The sequence below is a fragment of the Stigmatopora argus genome, unplaced genomic scaffold, assembly GCF_051989625.1.
Source record: "Stigmatopora argus isolate UIUO_Sarg unplaced genomic scaffold, RoL_Sarg_1.0 HiC_scaffold_37, whole genome shotgun sequence".
NCBI classification, from domain to species: Eukaryota; Metazoa; Chordata; class Actinopteri; order Syngnathiformes; family Syngnathidae; genus Stigmatopora; species Stigmatopora argus.
This window is the reverse complement of record NW_027520051.1, coordinates 173121-195650: the sequence shown is the minus strand read 5'-3', so window position 1 is coordinate 195650 and position 22530 is coordinate 173121. Positions and strand designations below refer to the sequence as shown.

At 40.2% G+C, this 22530-nt stretch overlaps 1 protein-coding gene across 2 annotated transcripts; it reads left to right on the top strand.

Moving 5' to 3' along the window:
* Positions 1 to 7262: 7262 nt before the first annotated feature.
* LOC144070343 (uncharacterized) lies at positions 7263 to 21548 on the top strand. 2 transcript variants are annotated; one of them, XM_077594902.1, is made up of 26 exons: positions 7280 to 7344; positions 7404 to 7466; positions 7608 to 7636; positions 7737 to 7838; positions 7954 to 10370; positions 11059 to 11257; positions 11343 to 11459; positions 11591 to 11683; positions 12221 to 12355; positions 12430 to 12549; positions 12621 to 12713; positions 12786 to 12920; positions 12999 to 13092; positions 13191 to 13338; positions 13776 to 13826; positions 13892 to 14066; positions 14155 to 14276; positions 15597 to 15765; positions 15827 to 15926; positions 16607 to 16841; positions 18310 to 18442; positions 18512 to 18592; positions 19853 to 20005; positions 20896 to 20970; positions 21050 to 21130; positions 21263 to 21548. In XM_077594902.1, exons 3-26 carry the CDS (start codon positions 7610 to 7612, stop codon positions 21332 to 21334), a joined length of 5127 nt encoding a protein of 1708 aa, XP_077451028.1. In that variant the 5' UTR covers positions 7280 to 7344; positions 7404 to 7466; positions 7608 to 7609; the 3' UTR covers positions 21335 to 21548. The 2 variants fall into 2 exon arrangements, with proteins under 2 accessions (XP_077451027.1, XP_077451028.1); XM_077594901.1 differs by having other exon boundaries at positions 7263 to 7470.
* The last annotated feature ends 982 nt before the right edge of the window (positions 21549 to 22530 follow it).

Sequence of the window (22530 nt, the reverse complement as noted above, 5' to 3'; positions counted from 1 at the left end):
ATTTGTGGGTAGATGTATACTTCACAATTTTGTGTAAAATTAGTCTTCCAGGGAGGTTCTGGGGGGATGTTAGGCAAGAATAAGTGCCCAAATTGGGGTAAATTGCGTCAAAAATAGTGGTTGTCTTGGAACTGGTCTTGGGTGGTTCTGGTTGGTCCATTTACCCTGAATTTTTGTCTCCTATGAGGGTAGATGTATATTGACCATTCTGTATAAAATAATCTTCCAGGGTAGTTGTGAAGTAAAGTTATGCAACAATCAATGTACCTAATATGGGCACTTTTATGACAACGAGTGCTTGTCTTGGAACTGGTCCTGAGCGGTTCTGGTTGGTCCATTTACCCTGAATTTTTGTCTCATATGAGGGGAGATGTATATTGACCATTTTCTATAAAATAATCTTCCAGGGAGTTTCTGGGTGGATGTTAGGCAAGAATAAGTGTCCAAATTGGGGTAATTTTCGTTAAAAATAGTGGTTGCATTGGAACTGGTCTTGGGTGGTTCTGTTTGGTCCATTTAACCTGAATTTTTGTCTCATATGAGGGTAGATGTATATTGACCATTCTGTATAAAATAATCTTCCAGGGTAGTTGTGAAGTAAAGTTATGCCACAAACAGTGTGCCTAATTTGGGCACTTTTATGACAACGAGTGCTTGTATTGGAACTGGTCCTGATTGGTTCTGGTTGGTCCATTTACCCAGGAATGGTGTCTTATTTGTGGTTAGATGTATAATTCACAATATTGTGTAAAATTAGTCTTCCAGGGAGGTTCTGGGGGGATGTTAGGCAAGAAATAGTGCCCAAATTGGGGTAAATTGCGTTAAAAATAGTGGTTGTCTTGGAACTGGTCTTGGGTGGTTCTGGTTGGTCCATTTAACCTGAATTTTTGTCTCATATGAGGGTAGATGTATATTGACAATTCTGTATAAAATAATCTTCCAGGGTAGTTGTGAAGTAAAGTTATGCCACAAACAGTGTGCCTAATTTGGGCACTTTTATGACAACGAGTGCTTGTGTTGGAACTGGTCCTGAGCGGTTCTGGTTGGTCCATTTACCCTGATTTTTTGTCTCATATGAGGGGAGATGTATATTGACCATTTTCTATAAAATAATCTTCCAGGGAGTTTCTGGGTGGATGTTAGGCAAGAATAAGTGTCCAAATTGGGGTAATTTTCGTTAAAAATAGTGGTTGCATTGGAACTGGTCTTGGGTGGTTCTGTTTGGTCCATTTAACCTGAATTTTTGTCTCATATGAGGGTAGATGTATATTGACCATTCTGTATAAAATAATCTTCCAGGGTAGTTGTGAAGTAAAGTTATGCCACAAACAGTGTGCCTAATTTGGGCACTTTTATGACAACGAGTGCTTGTATTGGAACTGGTCCTGATTGGTTCTGGTTGGTCCATTTACCCAGGAATGGTGTCTTATTTGTGGGTAGATGTATAATTCACAATATTGTGTAAAATTAGTCTTCCAGGGAGGTTCTGGGGGGATGTTAGGCAAGAAATAGTGCCCAAATTGGGGTAAATTGCGTTAAAAATAGTGGTTGTCTTGGAACTGGTCTTGGGTGGTTCTGGTTGGTCCATTTAACCTGAATTTTTGTCTCATATGAGGGGAGATGTATATTGACAATTCTGTATAAAATAATCTTCCAGGGTAGTTGTGAAGTAAAGTTATGCCACAAACAGTGTGCCTAATTTGGGCACTTTTATGACAACGAGTGCTTGTGTTGGAACTGGTCCTGAGCGGTTCTGGTTGGTCCATTTACCCTGAATTTTTGTCTCATATGAGGGGAGATGTATATTGACCATTTTCTATAAAATAATCTTCCAGGGAGTTTCTGGGTGGATGTTAGGCAAGAATAAGTGTCCAAATTGGGGTAATTTTCGTTAAAAATAGTGGTTGCATTGGAACTGGTCTTGGGTGGTTCTGTTTGGTCCATTTAACCTGAATTTTTGTCTCATATGAGGGTAGATGTATATTGACCATTCTGTATAAAATAATCTTCCAGGGTAGTTGTGAAGTAAAGTTATGCCACAAACAGTGTGCCTAATTTGGGCACTTTTATGACAACGAGTGCTTGTATTGGAACTGGTCCTGATTGGTTCTGGTTGGTCCATTTACCCAGGAATGGTGTCTTATTTGTGGGTAGATGTATAATTCAAAATATTGTGTAAAATTAGTCTTCCAGGGAGGTTCTGGGGGGATGTTAGGCAAGAAATAGTGCCCAAATTGGGGTAAATTGCGTTAAAAATAGTGGTTGTCTTGGAACTGGTCTTGGGTGGTTCTGGTTGGTCCATTTAACCTGAATTTTTGTCTCATATGAGGGTAGATGTATATTGACAATTCTGTATAAAATAATCTTCCAGGGTAGTTGTGAAGTAAAGTTATGCCACAAACAGTGTGCCTAATTTGGGCACTTTTATGACAACGAGTGCTTGTGTTGGAACTGGTCCTGAGTGGTTCTGGTTGGTCCATTTACCCAGGAATGGTGTCTTATTTGTGGGTAGATGTATACTTCACAATTTTGTGTAAAATTAGTCTTCCAGGGAGGTTCTGGGGGGATGTTAGGCAAGAATAAGTGCCCAAATTGGGGTAAATTGCGTCAAAAATAGTGGTTGTCTTGGAACTGGTCTTGGGTGGTTCTGGTTGGTCCATTTACCCTGAATTTTTGTCTCCTATGAGGGTAGATGTATATTGACCATTCTGTATAAAATAATCTTCCAGGGTAGTTGTGAAGTAAAGTTATGCAACAATCAATGTACCTAATATGGGCACTTTTATGACAACGAGTGCTTGTCTTGGAACTGGTCCTGAGCGGTTCTGGTTGGTCCATTTACCCTGAATTTTTGTCTCATATGAGGGGAGATGTATATTGACCATTTTCTATAAAATAATCTTCCAGGGAGTTTCTGGGTGGATGTTAGGCAAAAATAAGTGTCCAAATTGGGGTAATTTTCGTTAAAAATAGTGGTTGCATTGGAACTGGTCTTGGGTGGTTCTGTTTGGTCCATTTAACCTGAATTTTTGTCTCATATGAGGGTAGATGTATATTGACCATTCTGTATAAAATAATCTTCCAGGGTAGTTGTGAAGTAAAGTTATGCCACAAACAGTGTGCCTAATTTGGGCACTTTTATGACAACGAGTGCTTGTATTGGAACTGGTCCTGATTGGTTCTGGTTGGTCCATTTACCCAGGAATGGTGTCTTATTTGTGGTTAGATGTATAATTCACAATATTGTGTAAAATTAGTCTTCCAGGGAGGTTCTGGGGGGATGTTAGGCAAGAAATAGTGCCCAAATTGGGGTAAATTGCGTTAAAAATAGTGGTTGTCTTGGAACTGGTCTTGGGTGGTTCTGGTTGGTCCATTTAACCTGAATTTTTGTCTCATATGAGGGTAGATGTATATTGACAATTCTGTATAAAATAATCTTCCAGGGTAGTTGTGAAGTAAAGTTATGCCACAAACAGTGTGCCTAATTTGGGCACTTTTATGACAACGAGTGCTTGTGTTGGAACTGGTCCTGAGCGGTTCTGGTTGGTCCATTTACCCTGATTTTTTGTCTCATATGAGGGGAGATGTATATTGACCATTTTCTATAAAATAATCTTCCAGGGAGTTTCTGGGTGGATGTTAGGCAAGAATAAGTGTCCAAATTGGGGTAATTTTCGTTAAAAATAGTGGTTGCATTGGAACTGGTCTTGGGTGGTTCTGTTTGGTCCATTTAACCTGAATTTTTGTCTCATATGAGGGTAGGTGTATATTGACCATTCTGTATAAAATAATCTTCCAGGGTAGTTGTGAAGTAAAGTTATGCCACAAACAGTGTGCCTAATTTGGGCACTTTTATGACAACGAGTGCTTGTGTTGGAACTGGTCCTGAGTGGTTCTGGTTGGTCCATTTACCCAGGAATGGTGTCTTATTTGTGGGTAGATGTATACTTCACAATTTTGTGTAAAATTAGTCTTCCAGGGAGGTTCTGGGGGGATGTTAGGCAAGAAATAGTGCCCAAATTGGGGTAAATTGCGTTAAAAATAGTGGTTGTCTTGGAACTGGTCTTGGGTGGTTCTGGTTGGTCCATTTAACCTGAATTTTTGTCTCATATGAGGGTAGATGTATATTGACAATTCTGTATAAAATAATCTTCCAGGGTAGTTGTGAAGTAAAGTTATGCCACAAACAGTGTGCCTAATTTGGGCACTTTTATGACAACGAGTGCTTGTGTTGGAACTGGTCCTGAGTGGTTCTGGTTGGTCCATTTACCCAGGAATGGTGTCTTATTTGTGGGTAGATGTATACTTCACAATTTTGTGTAAAATTAGTCTTCCAGGGAGGTTCTGGGGGGATGTTAGGCAAGAATAAGTGCCCAAATTGGGGTAAATTGCGTCAAAAATAGTGGTTGTCTTGGAACTGGTCTTGGGTGGTTCTGGTTGGTCCATTTACCCTGAATTTTTGTCTCCTATGAGGGTAGATGTATATTGACCATTCTGTATAAAATAATCTTCCAGGGTAGTTGTGAAGTAAAGTTATGCAACAATCAATGTACCTAATATGGGCACTTTTATGACAACGAGTGCTTGTCTTGGAACTGGTCCTGAGCGGTTCTGGTTGGTCCATTTACCCTGAATTTTTGTCTCATATGAGGGGAGATGTATATTGACCATTTTCTATAAAATAATCTTCCAGGGAGTTTCTGGGTGGATGTTAGGCAAAAATAAGTGTCCAAATTGGGGTAATTTTCGTTAAAAATAGTGGTTGCATTGGAACTGGTCTTGGGTGGTTCTGTTTGGTCCATTTAACCTGAATTTTTGTCTCATATGAGGGTAGATGTATATTGACCATTCTGTATAAAATAATCTTCCAGGGTAGTTGTGAAGTAAAGTTATGCCACAAACAGTGTGCCTAATTTGGGCACTTTTATGACAACGAGTGCTTGTATTGGAACTGGTCCTGATTGGTTCTGGTTGGTCCATTTACCCAGGAATGGTGTCTTATTTGTGGTTAGATGTATAATTCACAATATTGTGTAAAATTAGTCTTCCAGGGAGGTTCTGGGGGGATGTTAGGCAAGAAATAGTGCCCAAATTGGGGTAAATTGCGTTAAAAATAGTGGTTGTCTTGGAACTGGTCTTGGGTGGTTCTGGTTGGTCCATTTAACCTGAATTTTTGTCTCATATGAGGGTAGATGTATATTGACAATTCTGTATAAAATAATCTTCCAGGGTAGTTGTGAAGTAAAGTTATGCCACAAACAGTGTGCCTAATTTGGGCACTTTTATGACAACGAGTGCTTGTGTTGGAACTGGTCCTGAGCGGTTCTGGTTGGTCCATTTACCCTGATTTTTTGTCTCATATGAGGGGAGATGTATATTGACCATTTTCTATAAAATAATCTTCCAGGGAGTTTCTGGGTGGATGTTAGGCAAGAATAAGTGTCCAAATTGGGGTAATTTTCGTTAAAAATAGTGGTTGCATTGGAACTGGTCTTGGGTGGTTCTGTTTGGTCCATTTAACCTGAATTTTTGTCTCATATGAGGGTAGGTGTATATTGACCATTCTGTATAAAATAATCTTCCAGGGTAGTTGTGAAGTAAAGTTATGCCACAAACAGTGTGCCTAATTTGGGCACTTTTATGACAACGAGTGCTTGTATTGGAACTGGTCCTGATTGGTTCTGGTTGGTCCATTTACCCAGGAATGGTGTCTTATTTGTGGGTAGATGTATAATTCACAATATTGTGTAAAATTAGTCTTCCAGGGAGGTTCTGGGGGGATGTTAGGCAAGAAATAGTGCCCAAATTGGGGTAAATTGCGTTAAAAATAGTGGTTGTCTTGGAACTGGTCTTGGGTGGTTCTGGTTGGTCCATTTAACCTGAATTTTTGTCTCATATGAGGGTACATGTATATTGACAATTCTGTATAAAATAATCTTCCAGGGTAGTTGTGAAGTAAAGTTATGCCACAAACAGTGTGCCTAATTTGGGCACTTTTATGACAACGAGTGCTTGTATTGGAACTGGTCCTGATTGGTTCTGGTTGGTCCATTTACCCAGGAATGGTGTCTTATTTGTGGGTAGATGTATAATTCACAATATTGTGTAAAATTAGTCTTCCAGGGAGGTTCTGGGGGGATGTTAGGCAAGAAATAGTGCCCAAATTGGGGTAAATTGCGTTAAAAATAGTGGTTGTCTTGGAACTGGTCTTGGGTGGTTCTGGTTGGTCCATTTAACCTGAATTTTTGTCTCATATGAGGGTACATGTATATTGACAATTCTGTATAAAATAATCTTCCAGGGTAGTTGTGAAGTAAAGTTATGCCACAAACAGTGTGCCTAATTTGGGCACTTTTATGACAACGAGTGCTTGTATTGGAACTGGTCCTGATTGGTTCTGGTTGGTCCATTTACCCAGGAATGGTGTCTTATTTGTGGGTAGATGTATAATTCACAATATTGTGTAAAATTAGTCTTCCAGGGAGGTTCTGGGGGGATGTTAGGCAAGAAATAGTGCCCAAATTGGGGTAAATTGCGTTAAAAATAGTGGTTGTCTTGGAACTGGTCTTGGGTGGTTCTGGTTGGTCCATTTAACCTGAATTTTTGTCTCATATGAGGGTACATGTATATTGACAATTCTGTATAAAATAATCTTCCAGGGTAGTTGTGAAGTAAAGTTATGCCACAAACAGTGTGCCTAATTTGGGCACTTTTATGACAACGAGTGCTTGTATTGGAACTGGTCCTGATTGGTTCTGGTTGGTCCATTTACCCAGGAATGGTGTCTTATTTGTGGGTAGATGTATAATTCACAATATTGTGTAAAATTAGTCTTCCAGGGAGGTTCTGGGGGGATGTTAGGCAAGAAATAGTGCCCAAATTGGGGTAAATTGCGTTAAAAATAGTGGTTGTCTTGGAACTGGTCTTGGGTGGTTCTGGTTGGTCCATTTAACCTGAATTTTTGTCTCATATGACAATAGTACTGACTGATAGTATAATTTTAACCCGTTCATCTAGTATTCTCCAATAGCAGAGTCCAAAAAAGTCCCAAATTTCTCGCTAAATAGAAGAAATAAACTACTACTTATTGTTTTTAATGGTTTTGTGTTCTTAATAAAGTTAAAAAAAAATGATAGAAATTTTAATCAGCTTTCCAACAGCCGAGGATATCATGCAAATGCGCACACTGACCAGAAGGGGCGCAACTGTAACATTTGTGTACGAGCCTGCCATAAAAAAACAGTAGAAGAAAAAATTGACCAATGACGCGCCTGTTTCAGTTTTTGAATGCAGCGGCGTTGTTGACAACTTCACGGTTTGACGAATTTTTCGAAATATGATATTGTAAGTCTTAGGCGTTTTTGTTAAGTTATACAAATTTTAATCATTTCTAAACGTTTAAGATATGGCAGGAAAAAGAACTCGCTAATCCCATCTTTCGTGAAAGAATACTGTCAACCGTCGCCGTAAGTACGTTGTTAATGTCGCATTTTCTGGGCCGAATAACTAATTATAGTGGTCTATAATTACGATACAGTTTTTTAAAAAATGTTATTTTAATGAATTGCATTCCTTGCTCAAATACCGGACGTTTTCTACAATTCCAGTGATGTCAAATCAAAGCGTGGAAGGCTCGGTGAGCATAACTTTGTATTGTTTGCATTGCTGTAGCATCGTCAAATTTCCACGTACTTTCATTTCCATAGTTTTTTTCATTGCTTTGAATGTTTATTTAGCCTTCCAGGATTTGTGCTCGTGTTCCCCTGCGAAGTTTGGAAAATGAGAAGCACTTTCTTCCGACTCCAATCAGACGTAAATCCAGATCACGTTTGAACCAGGTGCGCTCAATGTTTCTCTCAAAATTGTTTTTGGGCAGAGAAAAACCCCGTTTTGGGAAGAAATTTTGCCTTTTGTCATTCTGCAATTCTAACACAGTCATTATTCCACCAACAGGATTTGGGCATTGGCTCTCCTCCACCAGCCCAAATGACACAAACCACTGAAATGGCCGATTGTGCATTTTCTGATTTCACATTTAAATCATTCACCTTCTCCAATGGGCAAGTGATTGTTTCAGAAGAACCATCTTCATGTCCAGAAGACAGCATTGTTTTGCCTCAAGGCCAAACTGCTAGCAAGACCTGCGAAAAAGAGGACATGGACACCGGTGAGATCTTCAACATACACGAAGAACATCCCTACTGCGTTCAAGAGCAACTGGAGACTCAATTTGTTGGTTTCGCAAGTGCGACAAAGTCTTCCAGTCCAGTCTATGATGTAACATTCAAGTCATTTACCTGCACTGGAGGTCAAGTGGAAATTTCCAATGTCACTGAAATGGAAGATGAGACCGTTCTTCTGCCATCAGAGCAAATGGCAACCGGTCATCCTGAAGCTAGCTTATTAGCTGCTGATATTCAGCAATGCGACGATCACTTTGAACATCCGTACTGTCGTTTGGAGGCGAATGTGGACACTTTGGCACAAGGGGAAGATTTTTTCCAGTCTTTTGTGGGTGCACAAGAACCAGCTGACGACTCCCCGATCCAACAGTACAATGAAGATCTTCTAGTGGATTCCATTCAAAAGACTCAAAATGATAACAACTTAATTTCACTTACACCAGCAGGCAAAACAATGTCTTTCAATTCAGTTTCCAATGACACTAAAATGGCAGACGAGACCATTCTTCTTCCATCTGAGCAAATGGCAACCAATCATCCGGAAGCTAGCTTTTTAGCTGCTGATCTCCAGGAATGCGGTGATCACCTTGAACATTCGTACTGTCGTTTGGGGTCTTTTGAGTGCACACAGGAACAAGCTGACGACTCCCAGATCCAACAGAACAATGAAGATCTTCTACTGGATTCCATTCAAAAGAGTCAAAATGATAACGACTTGATTACGCTTACACCAGCAGGCAAAACAATGTCTTTCAATTCAGTTTCCAATGACACTAAAATGGCAGACGAGACCATTCTTCTTCCATCAGAGCAAATGGCAACCAATTATCCGGAAGCTAGCTTTTTAGCTGCTGATCTTCAGGAATCCGGTGATCACTTTGAACACCCATACTGTCGTTTGGAGCCTAATGTGGAGGCTATGGAACAAGAGAAAGTGTTGTTGCAGGGTTTTGCGTCTACACAGGGACAAACTGAAGACTCCCAGATCCAGGAGAAAAATGAAGACCTTCTACTGGATTCCATTCAGAGAAGTCAAAATAATAACGACTTGGTTACTCTTACACCAGCCTCCAAGACAATGTCTTTCAATTCAGTTTCCAATGTCACCAAAATGGCAGAAGAGACCGTTCTTCTTCCTTCAGAGCAAATGGCGACGGATCATCCAGAAGCTAGCTTTTTAGCTACTCATCTTCAGGAGTCCGGTGATCAATTTGAACATTCGTACTGTCGTTTGGGGTCTTTTGTGTGTACACAGAAACAAACTGATGACTCCCATATCCAACAAAACAATGAAGATCTTCTACTGGATTCCATTCAAAGGAGTCAAAATGATAACGACTTGCTTACTTTTACACCAGCCTCCAAAACGATGTCCTTCAATCCAGTTTCTTTGGAGGTCCAACACAAATTCAATGACGGAAGCCCCGTGTTGACTGGAATTTTAAACGAGACGGTTGAACAAATTGCAACCGGTCAGTCAGACCCAGGACTTTCACCCAAGGAACCCGATGCCCTCACGGATACGCAACGGCATCTGGAACTCAGCGAGGCAAAGGACAGTGCCCTCGGCTCGTCGGACGACGGACCCGAAGCGCCGACCGCCGCTGGCCAATCCCTGGCGGAGACGGTGCCCAATGTTTTCAAAGTACTTTCCGAGTATCCCTCGGTCGTATCGGCCCTGCATCTCATCAGTCCCGTCCGAAGGGCGTCCGAGTCCCTCATGAGAGCTTGCCGGGAAACCGCCAACGATTGCGAGAAGAACACGCTTTCGCCAGACAACGACGAGCAAGCCGCTTGGTGGGCGGAGCACTTGGAGAGCCCGATCCCCAGCCCACTTTTAAACTCCACGACTCTGTGCAACAAAACCCAGTCGGAGAATCTACAGACGGATTTGACGAAAAAGGTCAAGGGGTCAGCGCCGCCTTTCACCCCGGACTATCCGCTTCAGCAGCAGCTCCGACAGATGGCCGAGTTTCTCATCCTGGCGTCGGGAAAGATGGATTTCGCCACACGCGCTGCCGCCGCCGCCGGACAAGCTCCGCCTCCCGTCGAGTCCCGCAGCACCTGCGTGGGCGTCACTCCCGTGAGACGATTCGATCGAAGCCTCAATACGTCAGGGGAGTTTGTGAGGAAAGTGGAATTTTCTGTAGCCGACGCTAGCACGCTCACAGATCCTCTCCTGTGGAAGTAAGTAATCCTATTTTCTCTATCGATATAGCTATTTGTTATGCAAAAACCTGATCAGATTAATGGAAACGGAAAACTTTGTCATCTTTTGGATTTGTCGTCTTGTCCATAAAAACCGGTTTCATTCAAATTTGAGAATTTTCCACCTGCAAAATTACGAATAAACAACTAAAATTGACTGTACTTTTTTTTAGAATTTTTTTGGGTGACTCGCTGGTGTCAAACTCAAGGCTTTTGGGACATTTCTGGCCCGTCATATCATTTTGAGTGGGTCCCCAATAGCAATAGATATGCTATTTTTATTTATTTTTTAAACAATGAGTTGTCTGTAACGCTTTAGCAATGAAATTGCAGAATAACTACTTATTTATCTAATTTTATAATTGGCACTCCAATTTCAATTGGTTTTAAAAAATGTTCAGGTATTTTCTTCTTGTTTGTTGTTACCAGTCCACCTTGAAAAATGCTTTAACTGGCTTCTACCAGATATCATTTATAATATGGAATATATTATATTATACATGAACTCTTGACGAGTTGTATATTAACACCATATGGCCAAACATATTGATTCTTGAAGTTTGAACAATGTGATTTCTTATCTTTCATATCCTATAAATGTGATTAGATTCACACCTCAGAAACTTCCATTGGACACCGATTCTTATTTGGTTATGTGTTCTGGCAGCTGTATCCCAAGCAACCTGGACGGCGTCCCCCGAGAGGAGCTGGAGCAGAGGCTGCTGTCCAGCATGATCGTAGGCGAGGCCTTGGTACAGCAGCTGGCTGCCGCTCGGGCGCCCCTCGCGCGCCACACTTCCACCGGCGCGCCGCCCTCCCAGCTGCGGGACAGGCCCGTACAGACGGACCACACGGAGCTCAGCCAGGTAAATGACAAGGAGAAAAAAAAAACATTGGTTCTATCTCAATGCGTGGCTAATATCTAGTTGTATTTGTGTACTTTACACCTAGACCACAATGTACAGGGACTTATATATGGAGGCCTTAAAACGAATTGGGGACTTGGAGCAAGATGGACGAGATCTGCAAGAACTGGTCCAATCCATGCAGGGAATGCGTGTGACGATGGTGAGACTTGGATTTAGATTTTTTTTTTTAAATCAACCCTTATGGGGCACTCAGTTAAATCATTACCTGTGATTAATAAGGCCATAAATCCAATCCAGTATGACGAGACCATACTAAATGTAATCCAACAGACATCTTTGACAAGCGACACCGACGCGGCGCTCACCGATATGAAGAAAATGGAGGCATTTGTTCGAGAGGATCATCAAAGTCTCGCCTCGCACGTGAGTCTCAGAGGAAATATGTCTATTTATTCTTTCATTTTCCCATCTGTTTATCCTTACAAGCTTATCCCAGGTAACAACAGGCACTACACCCTGAATAGGTGAATTGAGAAAAATAGCAATATTAAAATTATATTATGTTCTTTTTTTTTTAATCATGGGAGATTGAGATATAATCATATTTTGTTTCAGGAAGTAAAGTGATGAAATTGCAAGAATGCTTTTACTTAGAAATATTTTTGTCATACTTTTGAAGTCTTTTTAACATTAATTATAGCAAAAAATATTTGAATATTTTTCTGTTAAAACAGTTATTTAAAAAATGACATTTTTTTTTAATACAAAATTAGAGTGGCAAATGTTTAAAAAACAGTATTTGCAGGATAAAAATTGAATCCTACATGAACAATAGAATTAAAAAAAATAGTAAACCAATTTTATTGTCTTTAGGAGAAAATAATATTGAAAAAAAATGGACGACTTAAAAAAAAATCCAATCACATCTAACTACAATTCAATACACATTCTCTTTTTTAGTATGACGAAATGAAGGCAAAGTGCACAAAGTTGAAGGATACTCAGCTCCGAATGACACAGAAAGTGAAGGAGGCTTTCCAACAAAGAGACCAAATGAAGACTGAAATGGAAGACGCCCTGACATCCAAGCACGCCGTAAGTATCAAATATATCGATTTCAATCGGCACTCTCAAAAGGCCTCTTCACCCAATCGTTCGTGTACTTTCAGGCCTTCGCTACGATGGAGCAGCTACGAACTCACTGCGCTGACGAAATGGCGGAACTCGAGAGGAGCGTCGGCTCTCAGCGCCAACTTCTGGCCGCCCTCAATATTACTTACACAGAGCAGGTCAAAAGAATAAAATAGGAAAGCCAGTCACTACTGTATAAGTACTACTATGTTTCATTTCTCACACCCAGGTTGCACTGAACCAAACCAGCAGCGAAACCCTCAACTCTACTTTGAATCTCGTGAGCCAAACAGTGGGAGATCAATCCAATTTGACCAAAGAAGTAGGTGAAAAAAACCCGACTTTTTTAATGTGTCTTGGCATCACGTTTTTCTGTTTTTATTCCTCGTCACAGCTGTCGACTGTCAGAAAACTGGTGCAAAGGAGCGCTCCCTTGCTAGCAAAGCTTAATGAGAAGGCGGCAGCCGCTCTGAAGGAGAGAGACGAACATATTTCGACGCGGGACCGAGTGCTGGAAGAGAACGAACTGGTCAGCATAGGCATAAAACAAAAAACCCTGGAAAACAACTTGTAATTCATCACTTTTTGAATTTGTTTTACCACAAAGCTGGAAGAGAAGTTGAAGCAAGCCCAGCTAAATCATCACAATGCTGAAGAACAGATTGGTGACTTAAATCAACAGATTACAATTTTGACTTCAGGTAAAATATCTAACGCAGATGCGGTTTGATGTGTCAAGCTGCAAAGTGATTTAAAAAAATAAAATAAAAAAATAAATATTGTTTAAACTTTACCCCAGAGGTTGGTGTTCTTCGTCAAAAGCTGATGGAGCGCGAGGACGAGCGAGCTCAGCTGGAGAGGACCGTGACGCAAATGTCGGCCACCTTGTCTTCCACCACGGCGTCCCATACCATGTTGGAGCACATGTTGGCTGAAGAAACCTGCAAGTATGTTTCGAACAAATCGAAAATCCTGACAATAGCACTGGACGATATTGAGGGGAAAAAAAACTGATGGAATAATGATTAATACCATTTAATCATTATTAGTAATATTTAATAAAACAGGAAGACATCATTGACATACACTGATTACAACTTGCAAGGAGAAATCACTCATAACGCGGCTTCGTTCAAATTAATTAATTAATTTGATTTCAGTTCATTTCAATGGGAAACGTTCGCTCGAGTTACGAAAAGCTCGACATACGATCTCAGTCTCGGAACGGATTACGATCTTGTGTCGAGGTACCACTGTATAGCGGCATATTGCACAGCACTAATTGACTTAGCGAAGGTTTTGAAAAGCCTTAATGATAGCGAGACATGTCCGGATTTGACGTATAAAAGCAACTCTAGCATGGTGACAAATGCTTTATTTACAGGTTGGAGGAGGCACAGAGGGACGCAAACGCGGTCAAAGAAATTGCAGAGGAGTAAGTGACGTCCCAGAAAATATTTTCAGTTGAACAAAATTCTAAGCGAATCACGGCCATTTCAGGTTGGCGTCGTCGAAGCGGCAGGCGGAGGAAGGGGCCGACGAGCTGGCTCGCCGTCTGGCCGAAAGAGACGGGGATCTCGAGCGGTTGATGGCGAGCCACCAGTCGCAGAGCTCGCAGATCCAGGAGCTGAGGGACGTCTGCCGGGAGCTCGGCGGCGTGGCGGAATTGAACGAGGTCGGCTTCGGTGGCCCGAGAGGCGTTGGTGAGGAACGCTAACGGCCTTTTTGTTGAACGCTAACGCTTTGTCGCGCTTGGGTTCCAGTTCTTGCAAGCCGAGAACCAGGTGACCAGGGAGCAGCTCGCCGAAAACGAGAACGCGCTCGTGGTTCTCCACGAAAGGAACATTCAGTGCGAGGACCTTAAGGCAGAACTCCGCCAAAAAGAGTGAGTCTCTTGTCCTCAAAGCACTGGAATTACCGCTGCGCTCGTCATATAACAAAAAAGGACGACATCGGAGTATAAATCACATTTTGAGGGGCAAGTAGATAAACACAGCAGTTCCAAAACAAACCATCAACAACAAAAGAGCAGATCAAAATGGAATGAATAGCTGCAAAATTGCAAAAGCAAGTTTAAATATTACAGCACTTCAGCTTAATGTCATCTTTATTTCTTTTAGAATATGCTCACAGCCTTTTACTTCTGCTTCTGGGTAATTATCTGATCATCAACGGTTCAATTATAGCTATTTATATTTGCTCTTATAGCTTAGCTTTAAGATGGTGGCCATTGTGAAACAGAGTAGACAGATGCAAGTATAGAATTAATTGCTCCAGCTAAAATACTCTTTACATACTGCGCTTTTGAAAGTTTTAGAAAAGGTTTGGTTTCTAATCAACAGACGTCTAAATTTTTGGTACCCGGACGTTTCGTCCCCGGATGTTTCGTCCCCGGATGTTTCGTCCCCGGATGTTTCGTCCCCGGACATTTCGTCGAATGGACACTTCGTCGACAGACAATTCGTCGCCGGATTCGCTCGCTCTCAAAATTATAATCATAAGAGAGAGTTTTTACTGTTGAAAGCGATCAACCAGGTAATCTCTCGCTCTCAAAATTATCATCATGAGAGAGAGAGAGAGCCATTGCACATCATTTTTAATAAAACAATTTTATTTATTGCCTTTTATTTTAATGTCAAAGTTCCTTTAAACAATCTGAAGTAAAAACTCTCTCTCTCATGATTATAATAAATGTCCGGCGACGAAATGTCCGGGTACCAAAAATTTAGATATCAAGAAACTGTATTTCTTTTATCAAAAAATACTGTCTGACGTTTGAAATAACGATAGGTTGCGCAAAGTCCACGCTTTAATTATATTTGGCGAAGCAACTGGTCCTGTCCAAAGATGGCTACCAAGTCAGAACGTAATTCCTTCTGCTATCAGCGTGGTCCTTACTATAAGTTAAGAAAAAAAAGTCAAACATAAATTCCACAGACTTCCTGGCTACAAAGTAGATTAGATTAAATTCAACTTTATTCATCCCATACTTGGGAAATTCACTTTGTTGCAGTATCAAGAAGGTCAAAAAACACAGAAAAAGACATTGTAGACTTAAATGAAATAGATAATAAATACATAAATAAGCGTGTTACACGAAACTCCCTACAAGTCCAGATTATTCTAAAGCAATGAAATTGCTTCACAGGTCCTGAGAAACTCAAGGGAAAAAAACACGATACAATAATCCCGCCTCTTTTTGCAGCCAAGAGACGTCTTACGTGCAGGAGCAGCTGCAGGCTGCACAGGCTGCAGCCACGGCGGAAAAACTTGAGCGGGGTAAGGGGCTCGCTCGGGCCGTCACGGAAATCACCTTGCTACACCACGCGCTAAGGGGGGCGACCGACGAGCTGCACCTGGCGCTCGGCAGACAGGTACGGGAAAACGGCGGCCCGGCGTCTTTTCGGCGCGACTGAAACCATCTTGGCTTTGCAGGAGTCTGAAAATGCGACGCCCAGCTCTTTTGAGGACAACGGCACACTTGTGTCAACTGCTCAGGATCGGCGCAAGGAGGTGGAAAACGGAACACTTGATGGTAACTTTTTATGTCAATTTGATTTAACATTTAATGCCATGATTCAGTAACTGTTCAGTAACTAAAGTTACTTTAAAAATCAATTGAATGAACTGGAATTTTGGCTTAATAACTCTTAGAACACTCAAACGAAAGAAACGGGTCAATAACATTCCTGTTAGGGCTGCGCAATATGTTGTTTTTCTTAATACAATTTGCTCAATGGATTAACAAGTTGGATTTTCATTTTTTTTTAAATTGGATTGGATAACTTTATAGCTTTATTCATCCCGTATTCGGGAAATTTCGTTCGAGGGTGAGGATGCAGGAATAGGAAAGACATTTTAGACATAAATAGATAGGTAATAAGTAAGTTACTAAATAAATACATGAATAAATATATAAATAAATAAGCGTGTTGCTTAGCACATATATACATACATACACATAAATGTACATGCATGCATACGGCATATGGTTTGCATATATTTTAATCACTAAAATGTGGGTCTTTGTCTTTTTGTTTGTTTTCATGAATTATACTCATACCAGAATAAAAAATGGTATCAATAAATGTCTAAGAAATAACATAACAGTGGCATTAGATTAATTATGTAAGCAGTATTTTACATTTTGCCCATAGAATTGTGGCATGAATCTAACGGTATGCATAATTTCTGTGTTTTTATTTTCCCCTGAAGTGTCCGTGGACTCGCCAAGTGATGCCATGTTTAGCAAGAACAGCGCCTTCACCCGCCTTCCGGTCACACCGAAAAGTAAGCTCGCAGAGGGGGTGTCGGAGGACAGGGAAGAGGGGCGGAGCAGCCTGTTGGAGCCGCTGGCCCTCCTGAGCAACACGGTCACCGAGCTGGTCGGCGCCCTCAAGGCACTGCAGCGGCTTAAAGACGATCGCTTGGATGAACTTCAACGCACCGTGTAAGTAGACTACAGTGGTACCTTGACCTACGATCTTAATCCGTTCCGGGACTGAGATTGTATGTCGAGCTTTTCGTAACTCGAGCGGACGTTTCCCATTGAAATGAACTAAAAACAAATTAATTTGTTCCAACCCTCTGAAAAAACACCAAAAACAGGATATTGGAAAATAAATCTTCTAATTCGCCATCTATTAACAAAGTAATACATAACTAGTGGTTTAATAGTAATAAAATGTGTTTAATAGAACTAAAATTAGACTCATTTCGCAGAGGGTAGAGACAGCGACATACACGGAGGCGGGGGGGGGTGTTCGGGGGGACTTTATCCACGGCACTCGTAAACAAACAAACAAATTTAAATGAACTTGGATTAATATATACAGACACTCAAACATACGTTTAATGTAACTTTACACAAAACTGATTTTCTAATTTTGTTTTAATCTTTTTTTACCTTCGTTTTCCGGGTTAGCGGTTTGCCACGCCTCCACCCTCACGTTCGCTATCGGTGGACTGTTTGCTGTTGTATTCCCTTCAAAATATTCCCAAAATGATGCACACAAATGTCCTCACAATCGGACAACGCACGACCACTTGCCAACGAGAAGTAGTCTTGAATAAGCGATCGCGGGAGCTAACAGGCTAAGGAAGGAAAAGCAGGAAATGCAACAGCTGCCTACCTACATATTGATTGTGGGTAATGAAGTTTTATTCTGAGAAAGGCTGCCATTGCCTATCGGTCGGTGTTGTGTGCACGAGTATACTTCATTACCCAGAAAGCCCTCTTTTTGCCCGTGCATGCGCGTTGTGCGTTTCCTGGTCGAAACTCGTCTGAATAAATCCTTCAGTGCTCGTAGATATCTGTTATACACAAAAGAGATGCGGCAAAAAAATACAGTGCGCTACAATGATAAACAGCCTCTCATGTCATGGCCACCTGGCTTGGTCGCATCTCGAAATTTTGATCGTATCGCGGGCGAATTATTCGATCGAAATTTTCGTCATACCACGAGCTGATCGTAGGTCGAGGTACCACTGTACTATGTTTTGGACCAAAACGTAAAATAAGATAATACCCCAGTTTAATCATTATTGGAAAATAAAATACTGAGAATGGCTACAGAGATTGCAAAGTGTAGTCAGCACGTCATAGATTTAAAAAACTGTGTTGCATCAATGTGGAAACTCAAATAAAATAGAGCACAATACCTTTCTGAACCGCTTTATCCTCATTAGGGTCTGGAGTCTATTAAAGTAAAAGTGTTTCATGTTGATATTTTTCACTTTCCTAATTATTGTGACAGAATGAACACAATGAGGAATTAAAAACTTGGATAATGTACATTAAAAAGCTGCATTTTTTTTTTGCTCATTGGCTGTCATCTACAGTGATAGATGTCCAATCCAAGTGATGTTATTGTTCACAGAACACAGTCAGGTCAAAGTAGTACCCCTTTTCTTTCCAGGTCTAGCCTGGAGATGGCGCTGGAGGCTGAAAAAAGCCAGCACACCGCCGAGGCGGCCCAACTGAAGCGCCAACTGAGCCTGGCGGAAGGCCAGGCGGCTCGACGAGAACAAGCGCTGCAGCAGCAAGAGCAGGTCGGAGGCTCGGCGAAACGCCGGAAAAGTCCAGTCCTTTTCGCTCTGTGAATCATTCCCTCCCGACAGAACGAGAAGACCATCAGTAAGCTGATGACTGAGGTCACCGAGGCTCAGGAGACGGCCACCAAACACAGCCTGGCGTGCAATGTGAGAAGCCCTAAAGCCTTTTTGAGCTGCGTCACACTTTTAATTAACATTGAGCTAATCTCACGCTGGAGCACCATCTGAAAATCTCCTCATTTAAAATTCTTTCACCTATATTTACAGTTTAAAATCATTTTCATTTAGTTTTATCAACAGAAATTATTTCATAAATATTTCAATATCTCATTTTTCCACACCCACCTTACTTCGCCAAGGTCACCAAGTTCCGTCGTCATCGTAATTTTATGACTTCTCCCAAGATCACTTCAATTTCATAATATTATGCGAAAAGCAGTTTTGCGGTCACACGGATTTTACATCACCAACATGGATGCCCACGAAACCAAACCACTTCCAGTTCAAGTTATATTAAAAATAAGCAACTTTAATCCTGAAATATTATGATTTGAATCTTGCCATAAAACAATATGGATTAATTGTTTGTCACATTTTCAATTTTAACCCCAAAATAACATTTTTTTCTCGGAATATTAAAACCCATGATTTCTTGGAAGTCATTTCCCATGGCACGGTGGTTGGGAAACACTGGTATGGCCCCTACAGATTTATTTATTTATTTTTTAAAGATAAAATCAGGAATTTTAAAAATTTTATTTTATGAGACTTCCTTTAGTAAAACGGCCCACTAGTTGGACCATCAACAAAGACTAAACAGCCAAGCAGTAAACATAAACGTTAACGTATATCGTTTGATGGGGGGAAAAAGTCCATATAGTGGATGAAAACATGCTCTAAATCATGTGTCAAAGTGGCAGCCCCGGGGCCAAATCTGGCCTGCCGCATCATTTTGTGTGGCCCGGGAAAGTAAATCATGAGTGCTGACTTTCTGTTTTAGGATCAAATTAAAATGAAGAGTATAGATGTATATTAAATTTCCTGATTTTGCCCCTTTTAAATCAATAATTGTCATTTATTAATCCATTTTTCTGTGTTTTTTGTTCAAAAATCATTTTGTAAAATCTAAAAATATACATATAAAAAAGCTAAAATGAACATTGTTTTAGATCTATAAAAAACTGAATATTCAAGGCTTTTAATCCATTTATATAAAAAAAATCTAAATATTATATCTAAAATGGTCCGGCCCACATGAAATTGAGTTGACGTTAATGCGGCCCGCGAACCAACCCGAGTCTGACACCCTTGCTCTAAATTGTTACAGTACGTAAGCCACTCACTTAAAATGCATTTTACAGTGATAAAGTCCCGCTTTTTTTTTTTTTCCCCTCCAATTCTAAACAGGAGTTGCGTCAAGAGACAAGCGAGCTTAGTCGCTCGCTCCAACGCTCAGAAACCCAAGTCCAAATCCTGCGCGTCAAGCTGATTAAAGCGGCCGGACAGACGACCGCTGACGACACCGACGACACCGACCAGAAGCTTTTCTTACTCCAAGAGGTGCCACTCCGTTTTCCAATCAAATCATTTCGCTAGCTACTTCCCGTTTGATGGCGCCTTGCCAAAATAAGAGCATGACATTTCAAATAAGAGTTCTTTTGTACGCAAAATCTAGAACGTATCGGACTTTCCTAAAAATTCCCGTTGACCGGGACGGACCCCTATTCCGGCCCGAGAACCACATATTTGGCACCGACGCCCTAGTGCACATGTGTTAAAGTGGCGGCCCGGGGGCCAAATCTGGCCCACCGCATCATTTTGTGTGGCCCGGGAAAGTAAATGATGAGTGCCGACCTTCTGTTTTAGGATCAAATTAAAAGGAAGAGTATAGATGTATTTTTAGTTCAAAAATCATTTTGTAAAATCTAAAAATATATAAAGAAAAGCTAAAATGAAGAGTATAGATGTATATTAAATTTCCTGATTTTCCCCCTTTTTAAATCAATAATTGTATTTATTTAATCCATTTTTTCTGTGTTTTTAGTTCAAAAATTATTTTGTAAAATCTAAAACTAAATAAAAAAAGCTAAAATGAAGAGTATAGATGTATATTAAATATCCTGATTTTACCCCTTTTAAATCAATAATTGTAATTTTTTAATCCATTTTTTCTGTTTTTAGTTCAAAAATCATTTTGTAAAATCAAAAAATATATTTAAAAAAAGCGCAAATAAACATTGTTTTAGATCTATAAAAAACTGAATATTCATGGATTTTAATTTAGTTCATTTAATCCATTTGTTAAAAAAAATCGAAATATATCTAAAATGGTCCGGCCCGCGTAAAATCAAGTTGACGTTAAAGCGGCCCGCGAACCAACTCGAGTCCGACACCCTTGCCCTAGTGGACATGCAGAGAATTATCTTATATATTTTTTAAATTACCATTAGGTGGAGAGACTGAATAAGAGCCTTCAGGAAACGCAGCAGACCAAAGCGAAACTCCTGGAACGGGCAAAACGAAACGTGAGTGGTCGGCACAAAATGGCGCCGGTCAAAAAAAAAGCCCCGGCGTCCAATTTTTTAAATTTTCGCCCGTTTGCAGCAAGCCGTCCAACAGACGAATTTGGAGAAGTGCGAAATGGAGTTGCAAATGTTGAGCAAAATGATGACAAAAGTGCGAGAGGTGAGTTCAATTCCTTTTATCATCCCGTCATGTTAATACGGCGGAAACGTAGAGTTTTTAAAAAAAAATATTTTTATTTTTATTTTATTTTTTTCCTTACTCCGTTTTTGTTGTTGTTTTTTTTCCTCGCAGACGTTGCTGTCGTTGCCCGACGTGGTGAACAATTGTGAGCAGCTGAAAGTGCTTTCCGATTATTTAGGTTGATGTTGTTTGTCTTCTTCGGAGTGTTTATGCGTTTTTATTTTAATTTTTTTAGTTTTTCAATGTTTCAAATTAACAACATTAAATAAAGCGTCTTTTTATCTTGGTTACAAACGTCCCACAGGAAGTAAAACCACAATTCCTTTGGAAAAAAAGTTGTATTGTGTGTTTAGTTTTGTTAAAATAATAAAACGGCCGTTTATGATTCATTCATCCACAGTGCGTCAGATCTATTTTCTTATAATGTCATAAAACTTGTCATTTAAATGTTAGATTTTGACTCATTGTCGGGGATGAATCAGGGACTATTTACAATCATTTGTATTAAAACATTTGAAATTCATATGACAAGAGAATATTTTATTTCAAAATCTATTTATGTTTAGTCAAACATAAGATATGTAATATTTTTTCTCCTTGTGTTTTTATGATTTAATAAGTTCTTTCTTACAGCAAAAGTGATAGACGTCTGAACCAAGTACGTACGTACATTTTTTTTTTTTAAAGATTTCTAATATCACCATTAAGACACTGGTAAAAAATGTTAACCTTAAAATATAGTTTTTGTTTTGTTTTTGTTGTTGCGGTGATGCAATCTCAATTCTTTCACAACAACAACGTGATACAATCAAGTTGCATTAATGAAGTGCATCCTTTCAGGTCCTGTCACGTCGTGGTTGACTGGCGGCCGTTTCCTCCTCAAACGGGCCCAACTATCGCGTTTCAAATCACCGTGTGTGTTTGCTTGAGCAGATTAGCAGAACCGAGTGTCCAAAAAAGGCCAGCCGGCTCCAGACGCTACTCCAAAAACAGATGAAATGAAACGCCTCGAGGAAAACAACAAAAAGTCCGGATCCATTGACAGGTTTTATTCTTAAACGCTTAATACATTTTCCCCATTTTTTTTGTTTTGTTTTGCAACACCACATACAACGATCTTCAATTATTGTAAAGCCTTGTGTCAAAGTGGCGGCCCGGGGGCCAAATCTGGACCGCCGCATCATTTTGTGTGGCCCGGGAAAGTAAATGATGAATGCCGACCTTCTGTTTTAGGATCAAATTAAAATGAAGAGTATAGATGTATATTAAATTTCCTGATTTCCCCCCGTTTAAATCACTAATTGTAATTTTTTAATCATTTTTTTCTGTGTTTTTAGTTCAAAAATCATTTTGTAAAATCTAAAAATATATAAAAAAAG

Bases quoted from the DNA above. Each gene is read 5' to 3' on its own strand.
- LOC144070343 (XM_077594901.1), top strand. The intron at 7,839-7,953 runs GTGCGCTCAATG...TTCCACCAACAG, and splicing joins CCAGATCACGTTTGAACCAG to GATTTGGGCATTGGCTCTCC. The intron at 11,258-11,342 runs GTAAATGACAAG...CTTTACACCTAG, and splicing joins ACCACACGGAGCTCAGCCAG to ACCACAATGTACAGGGACTT.